This window comes from Hydra vulgaris, chromosome 13 (genome assembly GCF_038396675.1).
Source record: "Hydra vulgaris chromosome 13, alternate assembly HydraT2T_AEP".
Classification (NCBI taxonomy): domain Eukaryota; kingdom Metazoa; phylum Cnidaria; class Hydrozoa; order Anthoathecata; family Hydridae; genus Hydra; species Hydra vulgaris.
In genome coordinates, this window is record NC_088932.1 from 3922788 (window position 1) to 3948177 (window position 25390).

The 25390-nt window shown below is 28.5% G+C and overlaps 1 protein-coding gene across 1 annotated transcript in view; it reads right to left on the bottom strand.

Annotated features, from left to right (window-relative positions):
* Positions 1–6624: 6624 nt before the first annotated feature.
* Positions 6625–25390, bottom strand: part of LOC136090220 (myosin light chain kinase 3-like) — a 90790-nt gene continuing 72024 nt past the window's right edge. The window contains exons 12-15 of the mRNA XM_065816415.1: positions 19120–19272; positions 18899–18958; positions 14938–15107; positions 6625–7171 (exon numbers count right to left, since the gene is read on the bottom strand). Of these exons, the coding sequence (XP_065672487.1) occupies positions 7084–7171; positions 14938–15107; positions 18899–18958; positions 19120–19272 (471 nt within the window). The 3' untranslated portion in view covers positions 6625–7083. The remainder of the gene's footprint in view (positions 7172–14937; positions 15108–18898; positions 18959–19119; positions 19273–25390) is intronic.

The window sequence follows — 25390 nt, forward strand, 5'->3', positions numbered from 1 at the left end:
ATACTTACGAAAGTTTTTTTATAAGCCTATTTTTATTAGAAAGTATTTTAATTCATAAAAATGCTTCAAAAGCGTCTGTCGTTGCACTTTTCTATTCAAAATTTTAATCCCTTTTTAATCGAAAATAAATTAAGGAATCATAAATCATTATATTTTACAAGTATTCTAATTTCCCCTTAACACTTTTACATAAATAATATTTAAATATAAAATATATTTACTTCATTTAAGAAAAGAAAAGTTAAAAATATTTGTTTACAAATTTATTCCGCCATTCGTAAAAAGGGCAAAAAGCGGCTTCACTTTTCGGACCGAAGTTAGATATCTAGTTTATACAATATATCATTGACTCATCCTAATTAGAGGCTATACTAAAGTATACTAAAGTATACGGTTAAAGTTTGTAAAATAAAGTTACAGAACTTTTTCTTATCATAATTACGGACAAAATAATATAAAATGATGTGATTATTTTAAAAGTCTTAAAAGGTAAGAACCGTAAAAAAAAAAAAAACCGTAATTTTTTGATAACAAATTTTTTACGAATCATAACGACAGAAAAAATCCAATAAATACTCCGTTTTTTTACTGTGTATATAAATAACATCAAAATTGAGCGCTCTTTCACAAACAAATTACTTTGTGTTTTAATAGATAAAAACCTATACTGGAGAGATCATAATTAAATATATTTGCAATAAAATCTCGAGAAATATTAATATAAAACTGGTCAAATCTTAGACAAATCTTACTAACTAAGCTATACTTTGCATTCATCAATAGTTATTTATCTAATGGCAAAACTGTTTGGGGTAGTACAGACAAATCTAAACTCAAATGTCTCCTCAAGCAACGAAATCATTTAGAACGTTTTATTTATTTTCAAAATCACTTCACAAATGCCTTATGGGCTCTTGATATTTATGATGTATCTTGAGGGCACTTAATCTTTATGGAATAAACATATTCAAAGTCACACAAACTGTAATCCCATATTGGTTTAAAAAAACTCCAAAGGTTTTCGAAAACGATAATTTAATGATAATTTTTTTACTCGACTAGATTATTTATTTACTTGTCGAGAAGGAAACATTGTAATAGACAATTGAGCTATCCTGGCTAACCAACTGAGCTATCCCGGGAAATATTTTTCCTAAAATATCAAACCGATACATTACTCGATCTACAGGAAGACTTGTAAAATCTTTCCGTATATCAAAACTTAAAAGATTCTTCATTTCTTATCGTAGCCTAACGCTATAGAAGCATTTTAAAAGTCTGAGTAAACTTAAAGAAGCTAAAAATTCAAAAAGAAAATAATTGAACTTATTGCCAATAAAAATTATTTACTTGACTAATTCTAACTATACACTTTTATCCTCTTTTTATCTATTAAAGGTTACTGATGATTTTTTCTTCTTCAGGTTCTCTGGTCTTGTAACTACTAGATATAATGAAATCTATTTGTATCTAATACTTTTTAATATTTTATATGACGGAAATCACCTTGAAATCTAAATGATTGCTGACACAAATAAATATATAAAATTTGTATTTTAAACTTACCGCAAAAATATTTACAACCTATATTCACCACCTTCCTTCCCTATTCAATTTTATCTAGAAGTGTAGAAACAATCCTTTTCTATCGTTTTCAAAAAATAATGTCTGGATTACCCAATTATTTAAAAAATAATTAAAAAAATAGCAATTTTGGTGACAAGCTAGCAATCAAAATATTTATCGAGCTGAAAATTGGTGTACATACTCATTGAGGTGTATTAATCCGGATGAGAGAAGCATTTTATATTATTCACAGTATATAAAAAGTTACAATATTTGAAACAAACATAGATAAATTGGTGGACAAATGGCCAACATTAGTCTCATAAAAAAGTACTTTCCTTATTTTATTTTAAATATCTTTCTCTCATCCGGATCCTTTTTATTTATGTGAAAAAAAAAAAAAAAAAACTTAGATCAAAAGCTTAAACGAGTCCAAACTTATCATGTTTTAAAGATTTGTATTCTATCAAAACTTTATTCGAAGGAAGCGACAAATATATAAAACAAAAGAAAAAAACCATAACAAAAAGTTAAAAAAAAACATATCAAAACACTCCAGGAATATATTTCAGGTTTTTTTCTTCGTCATCTTTGTCTAAGTAACCCTTTTAATTGTTCTTAGTTGTTTTCTTCTCTTTTTGACACGGTCAGTGGACTTTTGAAGAGACCGCTTTACAGTTACTTTCTTCTTTTCATTAAGTTTCATAGAGGGAACATATCCTGTTAGTTGAAATTTATTTAGTGCAGAGAGGATTCCATTAGGACCTTCATTAAATTCAATAACAGATGAATTAACTGCAGACTCTAAGACCACTCTACCCACAAAAATATTTTTTGGGCAGTCTCCAAATAATCTGGTTAAGTGGCTCGATGGCGTTTTGGGTCTTATCATGAAGATATTTTTTTAGTAAATCAACTGAAGATAAATTAGTAAAAATTGGTTTTAAAATGTTGAAGACTGCAACAGAAAGATTTACTTGCTCTACATAAGTATTTACACTATGAACTTTGTCTAAACGATATTTGCACCAAGTCTCAGGGTCTCAAAGGCACATACGGTGTCGACATTCCTTGTCGTCAAAATCTGTACGATGGAGCAAAACGGCCCAAACAGCTTTTTTCATGGCATGTAAATTTTTAAGATTGTTTCTTATGGCTGGGCCATAGAAGTTCTGCATAGAATTAATCACAGATTTAGTTAACTTTCTTCTTGCATGGAGTGGTGTGTTCATTCCCTTGTAAGTCTTAACAACCTTACAAAGTCTAGTACCCATTCTTTTCCGTACATGGCCAATACAATCCAATTTTGTGATCTTAATGTTCAAATCTTTGTAAGGGTCACTTTCAGTTACACTTTTGAATGAGGAAGTGTCACCATCTCCAAAGTATTCATTGTAAATCAAATTATTTTTTCAATTGAGCGATAGAATATTTTGACTGCTCCAGCAGATTCCATAGTACCCAAAGAACCAACATGGTTTATTCTCAATCCAAATTTTCAGAGACTATTCACAAGTGATGAAGGAATAAAATAAGCTTAAAAAAAATTTTTTTTTAATAAAAAAAAGCTTTTATGAGTGGAGGACCACCTTAAAAATGTAAAGTTTCACAAGTTTATAAATTTGTGGCTTGATCACGTGATAGGAGCGAGACCACATTGATTTTTATTACAAAACATTTCAAAATTTGAAAACTATCATAACTAATTCACCTCAAAATAAACTCAGGTTGGACAGAAGCATTTCTAAACCAATAGTATCTATGGTTTATATCTACATTCTAATTGGCTTAAAGCAAATTAGCACTGTCAGTAGTATTAATACCTTTTTAAACGTAAAAATTAATTTTGCGTATAAAGTTACGATTAGGGATGGCAATCCCGGGATCCCGGGATCCCAAAATCCCGAGATTCCTTACAAATTGTTTGTCCCGAAATCACAGGATTAGTCTCCGAAATTTCCCGGGATTTTAGGATTGTCTTAAAAAAGAAAAGGGACAAAAGTTTCAGCTTTAGACATCTTAAAATGAAAATACAGGCTTTGGAATTGTAGCTGCTTGGTTTTGTAGCTGTTTATCCTCTTTGCAATGTTTTCTTTTTATTCTCCCTCTTTCTGTATTTTATCGAAAATGCAAACTAAAAACATTATTACTTATTTGCAATATTATACTATATATACATTTTTATATATTTAATCGTACTTATTTTGTTCGATTAAACATATAAAAAATGTTTATATAGTATAATATTAAAACTAATATATTATTAAAAATAAATAAAATTTTAGCACTTGCTTATTGGAAGATTTAACATTTTTAATAAAAGAAATACCTTTTTATTTTGAATTTTCTAAGCCGTTCTAATTCCAATGTTTGCGTGATTTTAATTTCATTTTTATGTCCACCCAATTTAATTACAAATATGTGCGTGATTTACAAAAGTTTAATTAATGAAGTTATCAAAATATTGAAGGTTTATTAAACTACGAAAGTTTACTTAACGTCCGTTCAACTGATGAAGTTATCCAAATACATAAGGTTTATTAAATAAACTTTAGTTATCGTTATTTTAAGTAGAAATTGTTTTTAAAGAGAAAGATGATATTCGAGATTCAAATGATTCATTGGTAATTAATGAAACATCTGAAGTTAAAATTAGGCACCAAATTATTGGTTATAACAAAAACGTCAGGAAAATTGTAAAAATGTTTAAAAAGAAATGAAAATTAAAAAGAAATGAAAATTATTTACAAAAGTACGTAAAAATTGAGTTTTAAATCTATTTAATCATGGATTGCAAAATCCGATGTAGCAGCTTAAGCGAGAACTCAAAATCAAAAAAATTGTTGTGCTAAAAAGGCACTTCTACATTTAGAATTGGATTCAAACATCGATGATTCAATTAAGATGAATGAGAAAGAATGTAGAATGGTATTTGATTTAGTAGTACTTTTACTCCCAATAAAGCAACTGTGGTAGCACTTTGTCGACAAGGCCCAACTTTAATTTCTTCTGACAATGCATAAAAGTTTATGTTGACAAAAATAAATGAACAACAATCTGAAATCGGAAAACAATTGTATAATGCTTTGAGTCACCGAATTTAAGAGAGGAGAGCACCGTTAAGGAGCTTAGTATATCTTCGTGGCCAGGTTACTTTATAAAAAGTTCCAGAAGTTTTTCAAAGAAGTAATAAAAAAAAAAAAATTATGACAAACCTGATAAAGTGTTTATACTCGGCAAATATAATAACAGCAGCAGACTTGAGCAGAATAATTTCAAAACAATTAAAATGAACAAATTAAACGAAATGATGGAAAAAAGATTGGCAGCAATACGAATACAAAATATAAAGGTAAAAAATAACTTATAAAATTCAAAAAGAAATACTGTTATTTGAAAGTAGTAGCTTATGGTTAGATCACCTTAAAAAAAAATATGATTATATAGTATATATGCGGCCAACAAGTATGAATACCGAAAAAGCATTCTCAGTTTTATGTTCAAAAAATCAAATAAGATTAAGCGATGAAATGATTGACACTTTAATTTTATATGGGTAGTACTTTCAAAAGCAAATATAACTCATGTACATTCAAGCATGTTCATATTATTTTTTAGTTATTATTTTTATTTATACTGTGTTATCATTTTCAAGTATTGTTTTATAATTTAAATTACTTAGGTTCATTAATGAAGTACTTTATTTATATCATAATTATATTAATCACTTTTAAGTATTTGATAAGAACTTAAATCGTTAGTTTTTCTTATGCTTCTTTTTCTACAATTGCGTTTTTTTCTATTCAATCCCGGGATTTTTGCAACCCTAGTTACGATGGAAATGTTTTAAATTTAAAATAACAGCATTTAAAATTTAGACACTTTAGAGTTTTGTTTCAGTTATTTTGTTATCAAGTTGTTATAGGAAAGTCGTTTTGTTCCATCTGTTATCTTGTCTTAAACTCCCCTACACTACACTTGCCTTAAGTTATTTCTCAAGTGGATACACATCAATTACCATCGAGTCAACACGATTGAAAGATTTAATTTTTACATTTTCAAGCAATTTAAAAAATAGTTTACCAGTTTTCAGAGTTACTAATACGCGTTGAACTTCAATTCTATTTAGAGTGAACAATACAATTTTAGTTAATTTCCAAGACCAAATTAGGAACAATTAAGTTAATTTAAAAAAAACTGACGCTACGATTTTATCAGATTCGTAAAAATTGCGATGATTTTTTTCTCATTTTTATTTTTGGTTTTAGACGTTAAATCTTTTTTTAAATATTTTTTAGGCGCAGGATTTATTGTCAATGCCATTTTATTTCCATTATTTTAATAAAAAACTATTAAAAAGATTTGGAGAAAGATTTTTATTATTCCTTCAAAAAAAGTACTATAAAGCCTGAGCTTTCATAAAAAAGTTATTTTGTTTCAAGCCTACTTCGTTTCATGAAGTTTGTATATGATAAAAATGTTAATCAACTGTAAGTATATCGAAGACTTTTTTTTTAACAGAAGTGACAGGTATAAATTTAAAACATCAAAAAATACTTAAACTTTATCGCTATCAATATTCCGAAATTCTGGTTTTAATAAAGTCAAAAATTGCTCAACACTTAGATAAATTGCTTATAAATTGGATAAATTGTAGACCGTTAAACACGCTTTACGCAGTCAACCAACTACAATTTCATCACAAGATACGAGTTCAATATATGAACAAGTTATAAAAACTCTATTTTGGTGAAAACGTGTGAGAGTGGTTCTTAAAATAAAAAAAAGAATAAAATGGAGTGATAATGGTTTTTAAAATATTAAACAACTTTAAACATAGCAGTGCATCAAAAAATAATTCGAAAAAGAGAAAGATTAAGAAGCATTAACAGTAGAATCAAAGACTTAAATATTAAAAGAAAGAAAAAAGAAAAAGCAAAACACCCTCTTGTTTATAAAGGTTTAAATATGTGATTTGCTTTAATCCTACTTAAAAATATTTAAAAAATTTGCCAAAAAAGTTAAACTACTTTATCGATAGATAAAAGAATTTCCATATCTATAAAAGTAAAAAATATATATCCATATATATAAAAGTTAAATTGTTTTAAAACGACGTAAAAAAAAAATCAATACGTGGTTTCCAAAAATATAACAAAAGTAAATATTATTTAACGTAATTATCCAAAAAATTCAAATTTGCATAAAAAAATAAATTTATATACATTTTTAAATTTAAAAAACATAAAAACGCACCATAAACTCATTAGAAAAAGTCATAAAAAAATATTTAAAAACTTTATCAAAAATATCGAAAATCGCTATAATGTACAAGTCATGATTTTTATAAATCGTTTTTTTTTTAAATTTTTTTTTCAAAATTTTTTTGCTTATTATGAAGAAATAAAAGTGTTCCTCGTTTTCGTACTTCACTATTTAATTTATTAATACTTAGCTTCGTATCGACACAACAACCAATACTTCCTCAAATGAATTTAAGGCTTGTATTGCAGTTTTTTACTTCTTCAAGTCGACGCAGTTGCCATGATAAAAGTGCTCATTTTCAAGAAATTTTTTCGGAAGCTTGTCCAAAATTTGGTTCAAACTAAATTAAAAAAACATTTCTAAATAACAAGCTAAATGTTTTTATCATTGTGTCGCTTAAAAGTAATGTTAATAGAATATTACTAAAAAAACATCTTAAATTATTTGCTTTTATTTCCAAAATATTAAAACTTTTGCAAAAATATAAAACCGTTGCATTGAGCGACATAGTAGGGGGAGTCGGGTATATCTCTCTATCTATATCTATCTATCTATCTATCTATATGTATGTATATGTATATGTATATATATATATATATATATATATATATATATATATATATATATATATATATATATATATATATATATATATATATATATATATATATATATATATACAGTATCGGACAAAACGAGTGCAACCAAATAACGCTAATTTAGTTTCTTTACATAAAAGTGCTGCATTTTTTCAATTTAGAGAAATAACTATGTAACTGTTTAGAGACAAAGTTCTTCAAGTTTTATTCATCACAAAGTTCATTATTTGTACACGAAAATTAATAAATTAATCAAAAGTATTAAAAAAAGTTGATTTCCTTCTGGACAAAACAAGTGCAACTCGACAAAATGTTGACCAAACTGTATTTCGCTATCAATATTTCGTGGCGAATCCTTTGTTGTCGATCACAGCCTTGCATCTTCGAGGCATAGATTCGATCAGGTGATCAATTAAACTTTGTGGAATCGCTGCCCAGACCTTTTAGATTTGTTCAAACAGTTGATCCTTATTACGAACACCTTCACGATTAATTCTGCGGTTGACGATCTCCCACAGGTTCTCGATAGGGTTGAGATCCGGAGATTGAGGCGGCCAATCCATCACCGATAGGTGGTTGTCTTGAAACCACTGCTTGACTACTTTTGCAGTGTGTTTCGGATCGTTGTCGTGCTGAAAAACCCATTTTATTGGCATATTTCATTCAGCATGAGGTAATATAACATCTTTCAGGATATTTATATACATGAAACGGTCCATTATTCCATCGTTTCAATGTATTGGACCTAGACCGTTAGCAGAAAAACACCCCCAGACCATTACATTGCCTCCACCATGCTTCACGGTCTTATGGCAGTAACGTAAATCGAGGCGTTTTCCGGCCGGTCGACGTACACGGCAAATGCCATCGCTCCCAATGATGTTGAACTTCGATTTATCACTGAACAGGACAGTTCGCCATTTCTGCACATTCCAGTCAATATAAGATGTAACAAACAGGAGTCTTTTCTTCTGGTTTTTTAGTGAAATTAGAGGTTTCTTTGCAGGGCGTCGAGAAAACAATCCGGCTTCAACAGCACGTCGTCTGATTGTTCGATCCGATACAGGCAGCTCTAATTGCTTTTGTATCTCGACTGATGATATCCAGGGATCCTTCTTGACGGATATGACGATCATAGAATCCTCTCTAGAAGTGGTGGAACGCGGTCTTCCACCTTTGTTATCTGCTGCCAACTTCCCCGTAGAACGATATTTGGAACATAGTCTTAATACGGTCCATTTTTTCACGCGATATTTATCACAAATACTTTTTTGTGACATTCCACTTATGTAATTGCCAATAATTTTCTTTCTTAGTTCCAATCCAAGACTGTCGGGAGCCATTTTCGCACTCGAAGTCATAAAAATAATAAAAATAAATAATCACGCTACTCAAGGCTTACCGTATTACATTTACCTTGTGATGATACAATAATGCTCTGTGGAACACAACGTCTTGGTTGGATGTGGACTGTATTGATGTAATGAAACACTTGTTGTATTTCACTTCTTGTATTGATGTTTTTTGATAAAACACTTTGATAAAACTCACTTCGATAAACTGTCTTGATAATACTGACTGATTGACTTCCATATACTGACTGAATTACATGTCGATTTACATGTCTCTTATATAGTAAAATGAACCTGTGTGAACCTGTTCTGGAAGATTCTAGATGCTTTTTTTCGATGCTTCTGGAAGCTTCTGGATGCTTCTGAATGTTTCTGGATATTTCTGGATGCTACTGGATGCTTCCAGATGCTTCTTCTGGAAACTTCTGGAAGCTTCTGCATGCTTCTGGAAACTTCTGGATACTTCCTTTAATTATTATAAAACTTCCGTGACGTTGACACGGACCAGACTTAAGAAAATGAAACAAACCAAAAAAGTTGCACTTGTTTTGTCTGCTGCAAAATGGCACTTGTCAACGAAATTCTGCCTGTGTGCTGTCACCTGTCAGCTGATTGCTCATGTCATGGCATGCTATGACTCCAGACTCCTGAACTGTTTGCTGTGGTAGTATAGTTTGTTTTGTTTTTAAGACATGTAAAATTAGGAACACTTTTTAGCATTGTTCGATGTTGGTTGCAAATGTTTTGTCCAATACTGTATATATATATAGACACACACATACTGGTTGACAGTATATATATACATTTAACTCAACTGAAGATGACTATAAAACAGTCGAAACATGAATTGTAATTTTAATTGTTAAAAAAAAAAAGTATATATATATATATATATATATATATATATATATATATATATATATATATATATATATATATATATATATGTATATATCAGGGGTTACTTTGCATCAATTTTTAAAAGTTTTTGTAGTTACCCAACTTTTATAGCAATATCGATTTTTTTAAATTGTTTGGCTTTTTCTTGTTGTTAGGCCATTATCTTCAATTTTTAGAATAAATATTGAATGATGCTGCCATTTTAAGTCTTGGTTTTTTTAATATTTCTGTAAGACATTATTTTTTACCTAACTTTTTCTCCTTTAAAAGTGGCGTATTTTTACACGAGAGCTATATTAATTTATATTATTAAAAAAAAAAAAAAAAATCTTAATTAGGCTATTATTTATAAAGGTTTTGCTAAAAATAATTTGGGTGTCAAGTTTTGACCAAAAAGGGGCATTGAGCTAACTACCTTATGGTACCTTGCACCAGTTAAGAGAATGGAAAAAAGTAACTTCAGACTATTTTTCTTTTACATTTAATGGTTTAAAACATTGCTAACAGATGCAAATTATTTTTAAGGATGGTAAGGAACTACAAAAAAAAAGTTGAGAGCTCATTGTTACAAAAATTATTCAACTGAAACACTGCAAAATGCTTGGATTTAATTACAAAAAGGAACACTCATTCAACATATAGCTGCAAATCATTTTAACTTACTTAAAAAAAAAAACAATTAATAAGCTAAAGTTAAAATATTTGATGAGACCAGGTAAGCAGCCTGTATTTTCAAGACAAAAAAAGAGTCTTTTGTTTCATATGTTGAAGCCATGAGTGATTTTGGTTTTCCATTGACTCAGAGAAATTTGAAATTTACAGTAAGTTGCTACTTAAACAAAATAAATGGAAAAATTAAACCGTCTTCAAATAAAAATCCTGGCAATAATTTGGTAAAAACTTTTTTTAACACGATACCCCAGACAAAGAAATGTTTCATAGCAAATATCAAATGCTGCAGAGCTGCAGTAAGTGAGGAAATTATATGAGCATATATTGAAAATTTAAAGGTTCTGAAAAATGTACCTGGGCAGAACATGGAATCAAGATGAAAGTTACTTAACTGATAATCCTGGTAAAAAGAAAAGTGATATTCAAAATTGTGGATTTTACCCTTGTGATGTGCAACCATTACCTGATAGAATTTATAATAGAAAGTTGAGGTGTCAGTCATCAGTTCCTCATTCAGGGATGCTCTCAAAGCAACTAGAACTTCGATTGTAACAAAGCTGAAGTTAGATTGACAGAAATTAGCTGACCAGCAAGAAAAAGGTTTTCTCATTTGGAGTTTGACATGGGTTTGATCCAATTTCAAATCAAAAAAATGTTGAATCTTACGCTACGTGTAAAAAAAAAAATTTTTTTACACGTAGCGTAAGATAGTTGGAGGAATAAACTCCTGTAAAGTTTGAGCAAAAGAGGGATCTTTTCAGTGTCAGAGTTGTTTGATGGTGGAAAATATAAGTAAACATTAACATATAGCATTGAAGTTTGATTGTTTATAACGTGAAAGCTTGTTTGATGTTTTTGTTTTGTTTGTAACGAGTGGTAACTAAATTTTGGCTCAAACACAAAAGTGCATATATTTTTATTATTACACACTCTGTATACATTATAAATTAATCAAAAACAAAGCTCTTATATTTCTTAGCTTTTAGCTCTTGTTTTTCTTGTATTTGTAACTCTTAGGGATAAAGCAAGTAAAAGAAACTGGGACATTAAAAAGAAAAATTGCCATCCAGTAAAATGGTCATCCAGTAAAAATAGCAACAAAAAGTAACATTAGAAAACTAAAAAATATGTTCATAATATATCATAAACAAGGACGTTCTCAAAGAGCAACCGCTAGAAAATATAGATTAAGTTGTTAAAAATGTGTACTAACATTAAGTATAGAATGCAAATGCAGACAAATTTTACAGCATTAAGAAAATGTAAAATGTAAATTTGTAATATGTAAAATGTAAAATGTAATACCATAGTACCATGTAATGCCAAAATAAATGTAAATTTGTAATATGTAAAATGTAAACTGCTGTAAAATTTGTGAATTTTTAATTGACGATGAATCATACTTTACATTGATGCATGCTGATCAGGCAATGATGCTTTCTACACTGACAACTTAAATGAGACACCACATAATGTTAAATACAGCTTTAAAGAAAATATTCCTAAAAGTTGCCTGTATGACTTGCTATATCGCCAAAAGGATTGACAAAACCTTTTTTTTGATAATCTGGACTACAGGTGGCTGCAATCCCAAAACCGCGTGAAAGTAGGAGAGCCTCGAACTTTCTTCTTGAGACAAATAATGTTTTTTAAACTATGATTATTAAAAGATAAGCATAAATGGGGTTGTTCCTGATAGGTATGGTTAATTATGTCTCGCATGTGTTCTTTTGCTAAAATGTTGAAGCTAACTCCTTTTTTCGCTATGCACCCAAAAAACCACATTAACTAATCTGACTATAATTTCTTGTAAACTGTTAAGAATACCTAATTTATTGAAGAGGATTGTTTAAATAAATTGCTCTTAGGACAATTGCATCACTGCTAACTTATATTGTAAAGAACACTTTAAATGTACTACAAAAACCAAATTATATGCACCCTAAAAACCACTTTGGTTTTTTTCATGATTTCGGAAAAGATTTGAAATAATTTAATATAATATTTATATAATTTACTCTAAGATAATTTCTATTTCTTATCCATATAAAAGTTTAATTTTTCATGTCAATTTATTGCAGAAATACTGCCCTTGAGGCATGTTATGTTTTTTTGCATGTTGGTCATTTTAGAGTTTTGTTTATTATACTTATATTATTTATTATTATATTTATGTTATATATTAATAGTAAGTAAAATGAAACCAACATCTGTGTTACATTTACGCATAAACAAAGTAAGAAATCTCAGTACAAAAGCTGATGCCTCAGATACCAGAAAACATACAAATGAAAGAAATAAGCAACTAGAGGCTGCAATAAACTCTTGCAAAGATATGAATGGGAGGGACAAACAGCATTTAAGACTGGTATGTTTCCTCTCATTAAAGACAGAGAGACAATCAACAGGCAATAATATGGAAAAGTGATTAATGGTCAAGAAAGATGTAATTGTACTATATTTACAGAAGATAAAGAGGCATGTATTGTTTGTTTATAAAAATAAGAACAGGTCTTTACAAGTAATTATTAAACAGGAAGTAACACTTAATTCTAAATGTGCTAGGTATTAGACATCACACTAATACAAAGTTGAAAGGTGGAATGAAGTTTCAGAAACTATCATAAAATGCTCGAGCTGCACTGGAAAAAGGAAAGTAAGTTGAAATAAAATTATTTAATCTACAATGATCCTATCAAATCTAAATAGGGTAATCAGAATCATCTTTATATTTAAATATCTCTTTTTTTAAATCTTACTATACTTTTTATATCACGGTCTTCTTTTATAGATTTAGTTAATCAATTAGACTCTGATTTAATTCTATATATAGCAGTTTTACTATCAAGCAACAAAGAAGAGTGTCTATAAACCGTGCACATAATTGTTCAAGGAAAATGACATGTAGTCGTTTAGGTATCAGTTCGAAAATTTTAAAAAATAAGTATATTTTTTAAATGTACTTATTTCCGGGTAATATATTTCAGATTCCCTTGCTAAAGAAATAGTAATAGTTGGTGTTATGGTTAATTAAGAGAAAATTGAAGCAAAAAGGTTTTGGAATGGCACTGTTGATACTTGCCAAATATTTAATTGTGATGAAACACCCAATTTATTAGCTATGAAGTTTATGGTACCAGTTCTAGATTGTTTTATGCTGGCAAAGGGGATGTATCTCAAAGAAAGTATAGAGAAAACAAAGAATGTGTTACAATATAACCATTTGTTTCATTTTCAGGTATGCAATAATATATGTGGTTTAAGAAAAAACGTATAAATAATAATACTTGCTTAAAATGATTTTTAGCTTTTATTTCTTATTTTAAGACAATATATGTATGTGCCGGGTGATATTTAAATGTATTGGTATTACTAGTTGTGTAGATCCAACAGAAGCAGTAAATAAAATCAGAAAATGGAGTATCAAACCATAAATTGTTCTTGGCAGCATCGAAAGAATTTGATGTCTACTTAAATAAAAAAAATGTTAAGCAACCCATCATTTTATTTTCAGACGGACATAGCTCAACCAGACTTTGATTTTTATCTTTTCTTGAGTTAAAAAAAACTTTGTCTCTTTGTCACTCCACCAGGCACACAACACAACAAGAGTTACTCAACTTCTTGGCCAAGTAAATAGAACATTCATAGTGAGTATCGTAAACAGAAAGACTCTATGTTTTCAGATATCCGTTCTTTAAACAAGGAAGCTTTTATATCATTTTTGTAATTTCAGTAGATCTGTTTCAAAAATTTCATATTTTGTAACAGATCTACTGAAATTACATAAAAAGTTTTGAATATTTAGAATAACAAACCTTTTACACATCATTTGGTATACGTAAATTTTATATTTATTAAAAAATAATGTTATGTTTAAAAGATCACTGTTAAATATGCCTTTTTAATAAAACATTTAACAAAATTTGCTTTCTACTTTTTAAATGGTTTAAATCATAGTTCAAACTAATCAACTGAGTATAAAATGGTTTAAAACATTTTTTTTGATAATAACTTAATTACATTTAAAAAATAGTAACAAAAGTTTCTATTTGTTATTATCAAATGTTATTTGTTGCTTACAATGTTTTGTTATTATCAAATGTTATTTGTTGCTTACAATGTTTTGTTATTATCAAATGTTATTTGTTGCTTACAATGTTTTGTTATTATCAAATGTTATTTGTTGCTTACAATGTTTTGTTATTATCAAATGTTATTTGTTGCTTACAATGTTTTGTTATTATCAAATGATTTTTGTTGCTTACAATGTTTTGTTATATTTGATACTAAAATTAAAAACCTTGATTGCAAACCGATTACATCTAGAGTGAGAGTAAATAAATTGTGATAGCAATCAAAATAATTAATAAATAAATTATATAGAATTATGCATGTTATAAAATTTCAACTGTTGAAATCTTTATTACTATATCAATACAAGTTATCAGTGCACTTTTTCAGTTTGTTTTAAAAACTTATTGTAATAATATCAATACAGGTTAGCTTTTATGTTTGTTTTAAAAAACTCAGTGTACTGATCAATAAAAAAAATATATAAAGAACAAAAAAAATTTTTTTACTGCAATTGAACAATGCTGTCTGCAAGATCATCTTGGATTCCAAAATTGTTACTTTCCGAGCTCTTTTTAGAACGAATACAATTGATCTCATTTGAGACTGTTTCAACATCAACTTGAAATAAACTATTGTTAACTAAATTATCAACTGTAGGTCTTTTTGAAGGATCTTCCTAAATAAATCATTGCTAATCAAATTATCAACAGGAGATCAAATCAGAAGTAAATTATTGTAAAGGAGATTAATAAAAATTAATATTTAAATTTTTGCCTTTTTAAGATTTTCTTACCATTATCAATTTGTATAGCTTTTGGTTCTTTATTTATTTTTTGTAGTAATATAATTACAATGTAATTATAAAACAATGCATTAATAAAATAATAGGTATCTAATTAAAGAGTTTGCTGTAATTCGTTATTGTTTTCTCCAAAAGAAAAAAAACTCTTATCAGTTAAGAGTTAAAAAGCATAAAAATGTTTGACAGAAAACTTAAAAGATCGTAAATTGTAAGAGTAAAGGAAACATAAATATGGGAGAGAACTCAAAACCATCCAAACCACAAGGAACCAAATATGTTTAAGAAAAAAACTAGACAAATTAAAATTTACTTTAAAAATAAAATAAATAAAAGTTATTGCTCAATATTAGCTAACTTTTAGTAGTTTAGCGTCATGGGTGTCTGGCAGTATAGGAACACCTCTTTTTTGTAAAGGGCGACAATTTAGTAAAAAATGCAAGTCATTTGCCAGGCAGGTAACTATACACACTAGGTTGCTATATTCAAGTTTACTGAATGTAATAAAACAACTAGAAATGCCCATTTAAAATGTTTTATTTTAATTTTGAATCACCTTTTTTTTTTAATTCGAAGTGAGTTTCAAAATCACATTTGAGCCCATGAGATGCATAGTGGTATAAGTCACTTTTTTCAATATTTTGAGTTCTTGCCACTAATGGTTAGCATTTTGTTTATTCTATTACATGGCAGAGTGGTATAAGTCTAATGATATCGATAATGATGCTGGAATTGTTTTTTGTTATGCTCCTCACTAAACAGCTGTTTTTGTTCACAGCCATAGTGATATTAGTCAGACTTCTCAAAACTAGATATGAGAGACTTATATCACTATGCATCTCAGGGGCTCATTTCTTTTTAATTCAAAATGCAGATGTTTCATTTTTTCATTGCTATAGTCACATTTTAAATCACATTTTCTTTTCACTTCGAAATGAGTTTCGAAATTACATTTCTTTTTAATTTAATTATTAAATACTTAAACTTTAATCACAAATTTCTGATTTATATAATTACAGTTAATTCCCGATAACTCGAACCTCTGAGGGACCAAGGAAAATGGTTTGACTTAACAAATGTTTGACTAAAGCAAATTCCTGTTAAGTCAAACTTTGAATGATATGAGATAGTAGTACAAGGTAAGGCAATTTTTTTTCATTCAATGCTGAAGTATGTACATTAAATTTACACTATTATACTAATCAAAAAAGTGGAAAATGTTTTAATGATAGAAGTAACGGATTGTACTGACGCAGAACATTTAAAGATAACATTTGAAAAAGTTTAGCTACTCAATGACTTCCTTACAATTTGGTAATAAAATTGCATCTAAAAGCTAACGGTCTTTAATTTAGAAATTCATTCAATTTTTTTAAAGGTTTTTATGATAATTTATCTCTAACAGTTTTATAAAAGCTATTATTATATTTATTTAATATATTTCAGATCTAGTAATAGGTCTAGGAATTAATTCATGCGCTTTTTAATTGAAAATTGAAGGTTTATTTCAAAAACTAAATGGATGAATACATTAATGAAAATAGTGTCCATCGCTAGTCACTACTTTTGCCCATCTTTCCGGCAATTTACGCATTCCGTGTCGAAAAAATGCTTCATCCTTAGAAGTGATCCAATCAGAGACCCATTTTTCGATATTTTCTGAAGAAGTGAAGCGCTGTCCAATCAAATCGTTATTCATGCAATCGAACAAGTAGTAGTCAGAAGGAGCAATGTCCGGAGAATACGGCGGGTGGGGTAACACTTCCCATCTGACATTTTCCAAATAGTTTTTGACAGGTTTTGCAACATGTGGTCAAGCGTTATCATGCTGAAAAATGAGTTTATCATGTCTGTTACCCCAATCTGGTCATTTTATGACCAGAGCTTGCTTCAAATGCATTGTCATCGATAACGTTCTCCATTAATAGTTTCACCAGGCGTCAGAAGCTCATGGTACACCACACCTTTCATATCCCACCATATACACAGCATAACCTTTGCACAGTGAATATTCCATTTGGGTTGTGATGGACCTGGTTCACCTGGCTTTACCCAGGCCTTTTTTCGTTTAGGATTCTTGTAATAAATCCATTTCTCATCACCAGTAACGATTCGATGCAAAAATCCCTTTCTTTTCTGTATTTCAAGCAGCAATTCACAAATGGTCTTTCTTCTTTCCGAGTCTCTGTCTTTCAATTCATGTGGAACCCAATGAGACATTTTTTGAATCATACCCATGGCTTTGAGGCGTCTGGAAACTGTTGATTGTTCAACTCCTAACAATTTTGCAAGGTCCTCTTGCGTTTGACAAGAATCCTTATCGAGGAATGCTGCCAATTCTGCATCTTCAAATTTTTTTGGCTGTCCTGGTGGCTCTTGGTCTTCCAAACAAAAATCACCACTTTTAAACCGTGCAAACCACTTCTGACACATTCGCTCAGCTAAAGCATGGTCACCATAAACTTCAACCAAAATACCATGACTTTCGGTAGCACTTTTCTTCATGTTAAAGTAATGAAGAAGAATCCCCCGCAAAAATACTTTATCAGGAACAAAAATCGACATTATCAGTTAAATTAAAAATAGTGTTGTTTAAGCTTAAATCAAATGATTTATAATGAAAATGATGCGCAATAACAGTGATCTTCGCACGCATGCGTGGCTAAACGAAACGCTGAGACAATAAGCTAGTTTCGTAATCCCTTGTCAAACCGCACGAATTAATTCCTAGACTAAATAATTAAATAGTAGATCATTAAATAGTACAAAAATATTAGACAGTTATTTGCGTTTTATATAGAATGACTTTGTTTTTTAAAAAAATTTTGAATTTTTGTATGGGACTTGATATAGATATTGATGTATTTTTAAAAAAAATCTCAATATCTGTAGGTCCCAAACATAAAGTTCGAGTTATTCAAAGAAATTTGCTAAAATGGGTCAAAAAAATGTTTTTTTTTTTTTTTTTTGAGTTATGCAAGGTTCTAGGTTTGACCAGAGAATTTTAATAAAACCATAAAATGTAGTTACTTTGGACAGTGAGGTAACTTTGGACAAAAACTTTGAGTGAAATTCTTTTAACTAGAAAGAGTTTTATTCAAAACTGAATTCAAAAGTTTACTAGAAACTTTGAGTAAAGCTCTTTCTACTAGAAAGAGTTTTACTTCGAGTTTTGAGTAAAACTCTTTCTACTAGAAAAAGTTCTACTCTAAGTTTTTGTCCAAATTTAACCCATTGTTTAAAGTAACCACATTTCACGGTAATCAATTAGACGATTTCAAGAATTCAAATGAAATAGGTTGAGATAACAAAAGTTAGCTGGTGTTCGACTTACTGGGAATTGATTGTATATAACAAATAGTAGGGAAAAAAGTCAAGTTTAATTAACTATTTTATTTTGAAATAAAATAATTAAAAAATTTAGGAATTTAATCTCTTTAATGGTTTCTACTAAGATCTTCGATCTTACAGAATAGGTTAAAGTTAAATCCATAAAAATATGTTTTAAAAATAATTTTGATTAAAATTGACATTAAACTTTGCATTAACATTAAATTAAAAATTTGCATTAACATTAAATTAAAAATTGACATTAAACTTATTTTTATATTAACTTTCATACTTATAATTGCTAAATAAACAAAAGCATTTTAAAAAATTATTCATACCTCAGTGCAATCATTAAATACTTGCGAAAACTTATCATGTGTCCTCTTTATTTCATTCGACTAAAAATTGAAATAACATTGAATATCATGAAATCTCATATGATTAGTATAATATGTTTAACATTATATGTAATACTAAAAAAAATTAAAAAAATTTTAACTCAAATGAAGCTAAAGTTAGTTGAACAAATTTGAACAAAAACAAACAAAATATTATTTACCACTATTTTATTTCTTTTATTTATCTTTCTTTTCTTTTCTTGTGGTGGATCATCGCGGTTTATTTTTGTTGATATATCTACATTTGCCATACTTGCTATAATGAGCCCAACACTATGTATGTCTATTGGTTTATTTGCAACACCATCATATATCTAAAGAGAACAGTTTTATTTTTAAAACTCAAAATAAAAAATCAATAAAGTTACAAATTAAACAAAGTTACAAAAAAACTATATTTTATCTTCGTTACGATTGAGGTATTAGTAAAATAATAAAAAAAAAAAACAATAAAAAAAGACATATTTTGAATTAGACCATCCCTTAAAAAAAAGTCTGAATATTCGTAAAATATTTTAAAGTAAATGTACTAATTGTTATGTTAACCAATGTCAAGATTTCAGCAGTTTTATGTTATGTAGCAATTATAAGTCCAGACTTACATAAAATGAATGATACGAATTATGAATCCAGGCCTTTTGAAAAATACGACTGCTTGATTACAAGCAACTTCTTTACCAGTTTTACTACAAATAAATATCTTTGACAGTTGTCATGAAAACTCATAGAAAGAATTGCTATGAGACATTTATAAAATTATTAAGATAATGTAATAACAACATCAATTTATTAAATTGAACAAACCTTGGTGAAATGTTACAGATGATAAAAAAATAAAAATGCTTTTACTAAATGGAAAAAAGAGAGTTTATATAAAAAGGAACTATTATTATGAAAATCATCTTAATCTTCCCTGACGCACCCAAATAGATACACTCACTATTCCTATTCTCTGTCAAACACCTTCTTTTTTTTGTCTTTAAGAGTTGCACCACACATCTGAATATCATTTTCATTTTTGCACTTTTTAAACACTGGACATCATCAATCTTTTGATGATGTTCAGTGTTACACATCTTTCAAAATAGCAGGTAGTTTTAAAGTAGGGAGGTATATTTTGAAATCCTATACAGACTTTGCAGAATAGGCAAAGATATGCCCAATCTGATTAGTTTTTGAAATATTTGTTGAGTTAAAAGGATTTGAGCGTATGTTAAAAAGGCTTTGCGCATATGTTAAAACCAAAACAAATGCCAAAAAGCTTAATTTTTTGGCATTAAGTTCCCATTAATCCCATTAAGCTAGAAATATATTTTTTTAAATTCTTCAATTTCTTTTGAGAACTTTACACTAACTATTCCCGAAATCCAAAACAAAACCTTTTATATACAAATGTATTTAAAAGATTTTGTTTCTTATTAATTCAATATGTTGTAAAGTTCTTTTAACATGCTTTATTAGTGAAGATAAATTTTGTTTACAAATTTCTTATTGATAACTAAGATCTCTCTATAAACTGTTTATAATCAATTAAAAATATTTATGCTTAAAAAAAAAAAGTTGTGATAAAGAAAGAAAAGATTATAAATAAGATTGTATATCCAACTTTAAGGAAATAGCATTAGTATAACAAAAAAGTTATACTAATGCTATTTCCATAAAATTGGTTATTACTTCTTTGAAATTTCTGTGATGCTATTAACTATTTTTGTTCTTTTTTAGAAAATTTAGAAAAATAAATCAAAATTTTGTTACAACACTGACACGTCACATGTTATTATATGTAAAGGTTAAATTTTCTTAAAAAGATTACAGTTCTTATGAAAAAAAATAAATAAATAAAGGCAAAGAGTATTGTTTGTATATATATTTTGCTTACTTCAAATCTTTTTAAATTTTCTTATGTCATTTTTAAAATTTTTGTTTGCACAATTCAAGTTACATATGTTTATTGTTTGCATATATGCTTTTTTGATAAATATGTGTATGTGGTAAAATAACTTTACATTATTATAAAAATATGTTTTTATAATAATGTAAAGTTTTATTTTATTGTTTGTGTATGAGTTAATATGTTATATAATTGTTTTATAAATGTGTTTAAACTTAAAACTTAATTTTTTGTTTAAGCATCTCCTAGCTAATATGTTTTTTTTAAAAAGTCATAAGATTATTGTATAATTTATAGTAAATGACAGTTTCTTATATTTAAAAACTATTTGTGTTTGCTATTTAGAGTTAAAAAAAAATTATATAGAAAAGATCACAATCTTCAAACATCTTTTAAGATTTCTTGTTACTACTTTCAATTAAAAGTGAAGTTTAAATCGATGATATTAGGCTAGAAGCAGATATTAGTTTAGAAAATGGAAATGTTAAAAGGCAAGTTAATCGTAGCAGAAATGTAAGAGATAGGCTTAGGCAAGATGAAATTAATAATCAACAAAATGATAAATATGCTGCTCGGCAAGTAGCAAATAATTTGAACCCAAATGAGGAGAGCGTGGTTAGGCAAGTTGAAAATAATCGTCGCAGAAATGAAAGAGATGGGCTTAGGCAAGATGAAATTAATAGTCAATTAAAAACTATATAAGCTGCTAGATACGAAAGAATGCATTGTATAGCAAGAAGTAATGCTTTTTCAGATTATAATTATTTAGGAGAAATGAATTATATTTGTCAGCATTGTGGTGCCAAGAAATTTCCTGATGAAACACATTTTTAAAATTGCCATAATGGAAAGGTAGTTGTGTTGCAGGATTTACAATCTAAATTTTATAAAATAAATTCGAAATTATATTGCAGCAGTAAATTTTAGAATGCAACAACGTGGTAATGATCTTTGCTTAAATGATTTAATGTTTCAATTGCAAACTATTATTAGTAAAGAGAACCCATTTGCACTTGCATTTAAAAACATGGCTGAAGTGGAAGTTGAAGAAATTTGTTGAGCAGCTATAGAAGGTCGTTCAGTGTCAGTTGTGAAAATGTCTTTACTTTAAGGGCAAGATAGACAACGCTATTATCTCCCTTCACATAATGAAGTTGCAATTGCTACATTGGTTAGAAACCATATTACATTATCTCAGTATTAAAATAATAAACTTTCATTCAGACAATTTTTTCTTCACTCTTTTATGACAAAAAAACTGTTTTGGAAATATGCTGTTGATGCGTATATTAAAATTGAAGGCGCCTTACTTTCATTAGAAATGACCAAACCAAACTCAACTTATACAAACATGTAAACAACCTTGGAAATGATCATAATGTTAGACCAGGGCGTGTTATAGTTTTGCCATCAACTTATGTAGATAGTCATGAAGCTTTAAAAGAAAACTTAGATAAACGCTGGGTGGTACCTTACAATTCATGGTAATTAAAGAAATATCAAGCTCACATTAATGTTGAAGCTTGCATGTCTGTTAAGGCTTTTGAATATTTGTACAAATACATATACAAGGGTCACAACTGTGCCAATATTTTAATAAATGAACAAATTAATCATGATGAAGTAAACACTTTTTTAGATTGTCGTTATGTTAGTGCACTTGAAGCATTGTGGCAAATTTTCCAGTATCCAATAAGTCATATGTCACACACTTTTATACGCCTTAAAGTTCATCTACCTGAAAATCAATTAGTGTATGTAAGAGAAGGAGCAGAGCAAATGACTTGAGATCGTGCAGCTCAACGTGATCCGTACTTAATGGCATGGTTTAAATACTGAAAATGAAAGAGCACATTGCTATTTGTATGTAGACATTCCTTGTCACTTTATATTTGATGATAAACATTGTATATGGAAGGTTAGACAAAAGGGTGGTAATAAGGTGATAGTAAGAATGTATAAAGTTAATCCAACTGGAGAATTATTTATTCTAAGACTGTTACTTTTGCAGGCTAAAGGAGCAACATCTTGGGAAGATGTGTGTACTGTTAAAGGTATTGTTCTTGGAACATTTCGTGAAGCATGTGTTTTAAAAGGTTTGTAGCAAGACGACACTAAATGGCAGAATACTCTTTCTGAGGCGGGTTTTAACGCATATGTTTAAGCAAATTAGACAATTATTTTCAATAATTTTGACCTTTTGTGAACCTGACAATCCTTTACATCTCTGGGATACATACAAAGATTTTATGATGAAAGATAAAATTCACCGCTCAGTCCCACTTCTAATAGCTGAATAAGCTACTCTTTGTCAAATTAAAAAGATCATTAATAAAAGTGGTAAAACGCTAGCTGATTAGAACCTGCCTGTTCTTAATGAGTCTATAGAGTCTATAAAAAATTTTGATGAAAATGTTCAACAATCTATTGACAAAGCCAATCAAAGGAGACTGTTGCCTAATGTCAATCAATTAAATGCATGTAATGCTATCCTTGCTGCACTAAATGAGCAACCAAGTGTACAAAATCAACATTCTAGATTGTTTTCAATGGATGGACCAGCTGGTAGTGGAAAAACTTTTATGTATAATTATTTGATTGCTGAAACCATAAGTAGGGGCTTTAAATTTGCTACAGCTGCATGGACTGGCATAGCAGCAACTCTTCTTACAAATGGATCTACATTGCATGGCTTATTCAAACTTCCTGTTCCAATATTGGATAATAGCATATGTAATGTAACTCGTAACTCTTTACACGGGCATTTTTTAAGACAAGTTACTTTGTTTTTGCTTGATAAAATATCCATGATACCTAAACATGTATTAAATGCAATTGATAGATTGTTAAAAGATATTTGCAACAACAACTTTCCGTTCGTAGGAAAAGTCATTCTTTTTGGTGGCGACTTGGTTGTCCTCTTTTCACAACAGGCTAATTCTGCCTGTTGTGAAAAGAGGACAATTAACTGAAAGAGTAGAATCATGTATAAAATGTTCTTTACAGTGGCATTGGGTGCAGAAGTTTGCATTAACTGAAAATATGGGAGTACAAAATGGGAAAGGAGAATTTTCCCAACGGCTAATATAATTTGGGAATGGAACAATACCTGTCAAAGAGGAGGATCCTTTTAAAAGATGCATTAAAATACTGAATCAGTGCATTACTAGAGAAAATAAATTAATTTTTGAAAAGATTTTTGGAGATGCTGAACAAAATGATTATTCTAATCACGTGATTTTAACACTAACTAATGTTAATTCATTATCAATCAATGAAGAAGTATTTGAATGTCTGCCGGGTGAGGTCAAAATTTATGTAAGTGCTGTTCAAATTGATACTGATGACCTTAATGAAAGAAATAACTTTCCTATTTTTGAACAGCTTAACTCCTTCAGGTATGCCACCTTATTGTTTAAAATTGAAAATTGGTTGTGTAATTATGCTATTTAGAAATTTAGAACTTAAAGCTGGATTATGCAATGGTACTCAAATGAAAGTTTGTGCTCTTTAAAATAATTATATTAATGCAGAGGTTTTGAAAGGTGTTTCTGGTGGTAAACAGGTTTTTGTTCCTCGAATTTAGTTGGCTCCATCAGATTTTAATTTACCTTTTATCCTGAAACGTCATTAGTTTTCTGTCACATTGGCTTATTCATGTCTATTACTTTTTATTAAATTTGATTTTAAGCATATTTCTTTTTATTTTTTATATTGAATTAATAGAATGTCCCAAATTGTTGACGATGAAGGTTTGTGTTTATTTAGATGTTTATTATGTTACTGATTCGTATCATGTTACTTAGTTCTTAAATATGTTTATTTTTAGTTGCTGAATTACTAAGAAGTAAGTTTTGTTCTACTTTGTTATAACTAAATGTTATAAATTGCAGTTCGTATATGTTTGTTGATTTAAATTAACTTTACAATAATAAAATGGTTTAGACAAAAAATTTTGTAAATTAATTCAATCCAGAAAGATTAAATATTTATTTTATTATTGAAGTAATTAAAGTATATTTAAAAAAGAATCCACTTGAATATTTGTTTGCTTTTCTGTTTAGATGACAACAGTATGATTGGAGAAAGTAGGTTAAAAAGCATTTTTACTTTTTAAAAAGGAATAAAAATACTTTTTAATATATCTGTTTTCTTTGAAGTAGGTTTAAAATTTCAATTTTTTAAAATCTTATATAATAAAATCCTTAATATTTTTTAATTACTTAAAAAATATACCTATGTTAAATTATACAGAGATGTAGAAAATAATTATAGTTTATTGATAAGGATGAAAACTGTTAGAGCAGATTAAATAGATCAAAGATCTATTTAATCTATTTAATAACCTACTACCGAAGTCAAAATTTACTATCAATTGTTTGTTTTTGTGTTTAGTTGACAACAATGAAGAGGGAGGTAGTAAATTTAAAAGGATTTTTATTTTTTATAAAGTAACTAAAATGTTTTTCAAAATGTTGTTGTTGACTTTAAAGTAAAATAGTAGGTTTTTATAATTTTATACAATAAGCCAAAGAACTTAG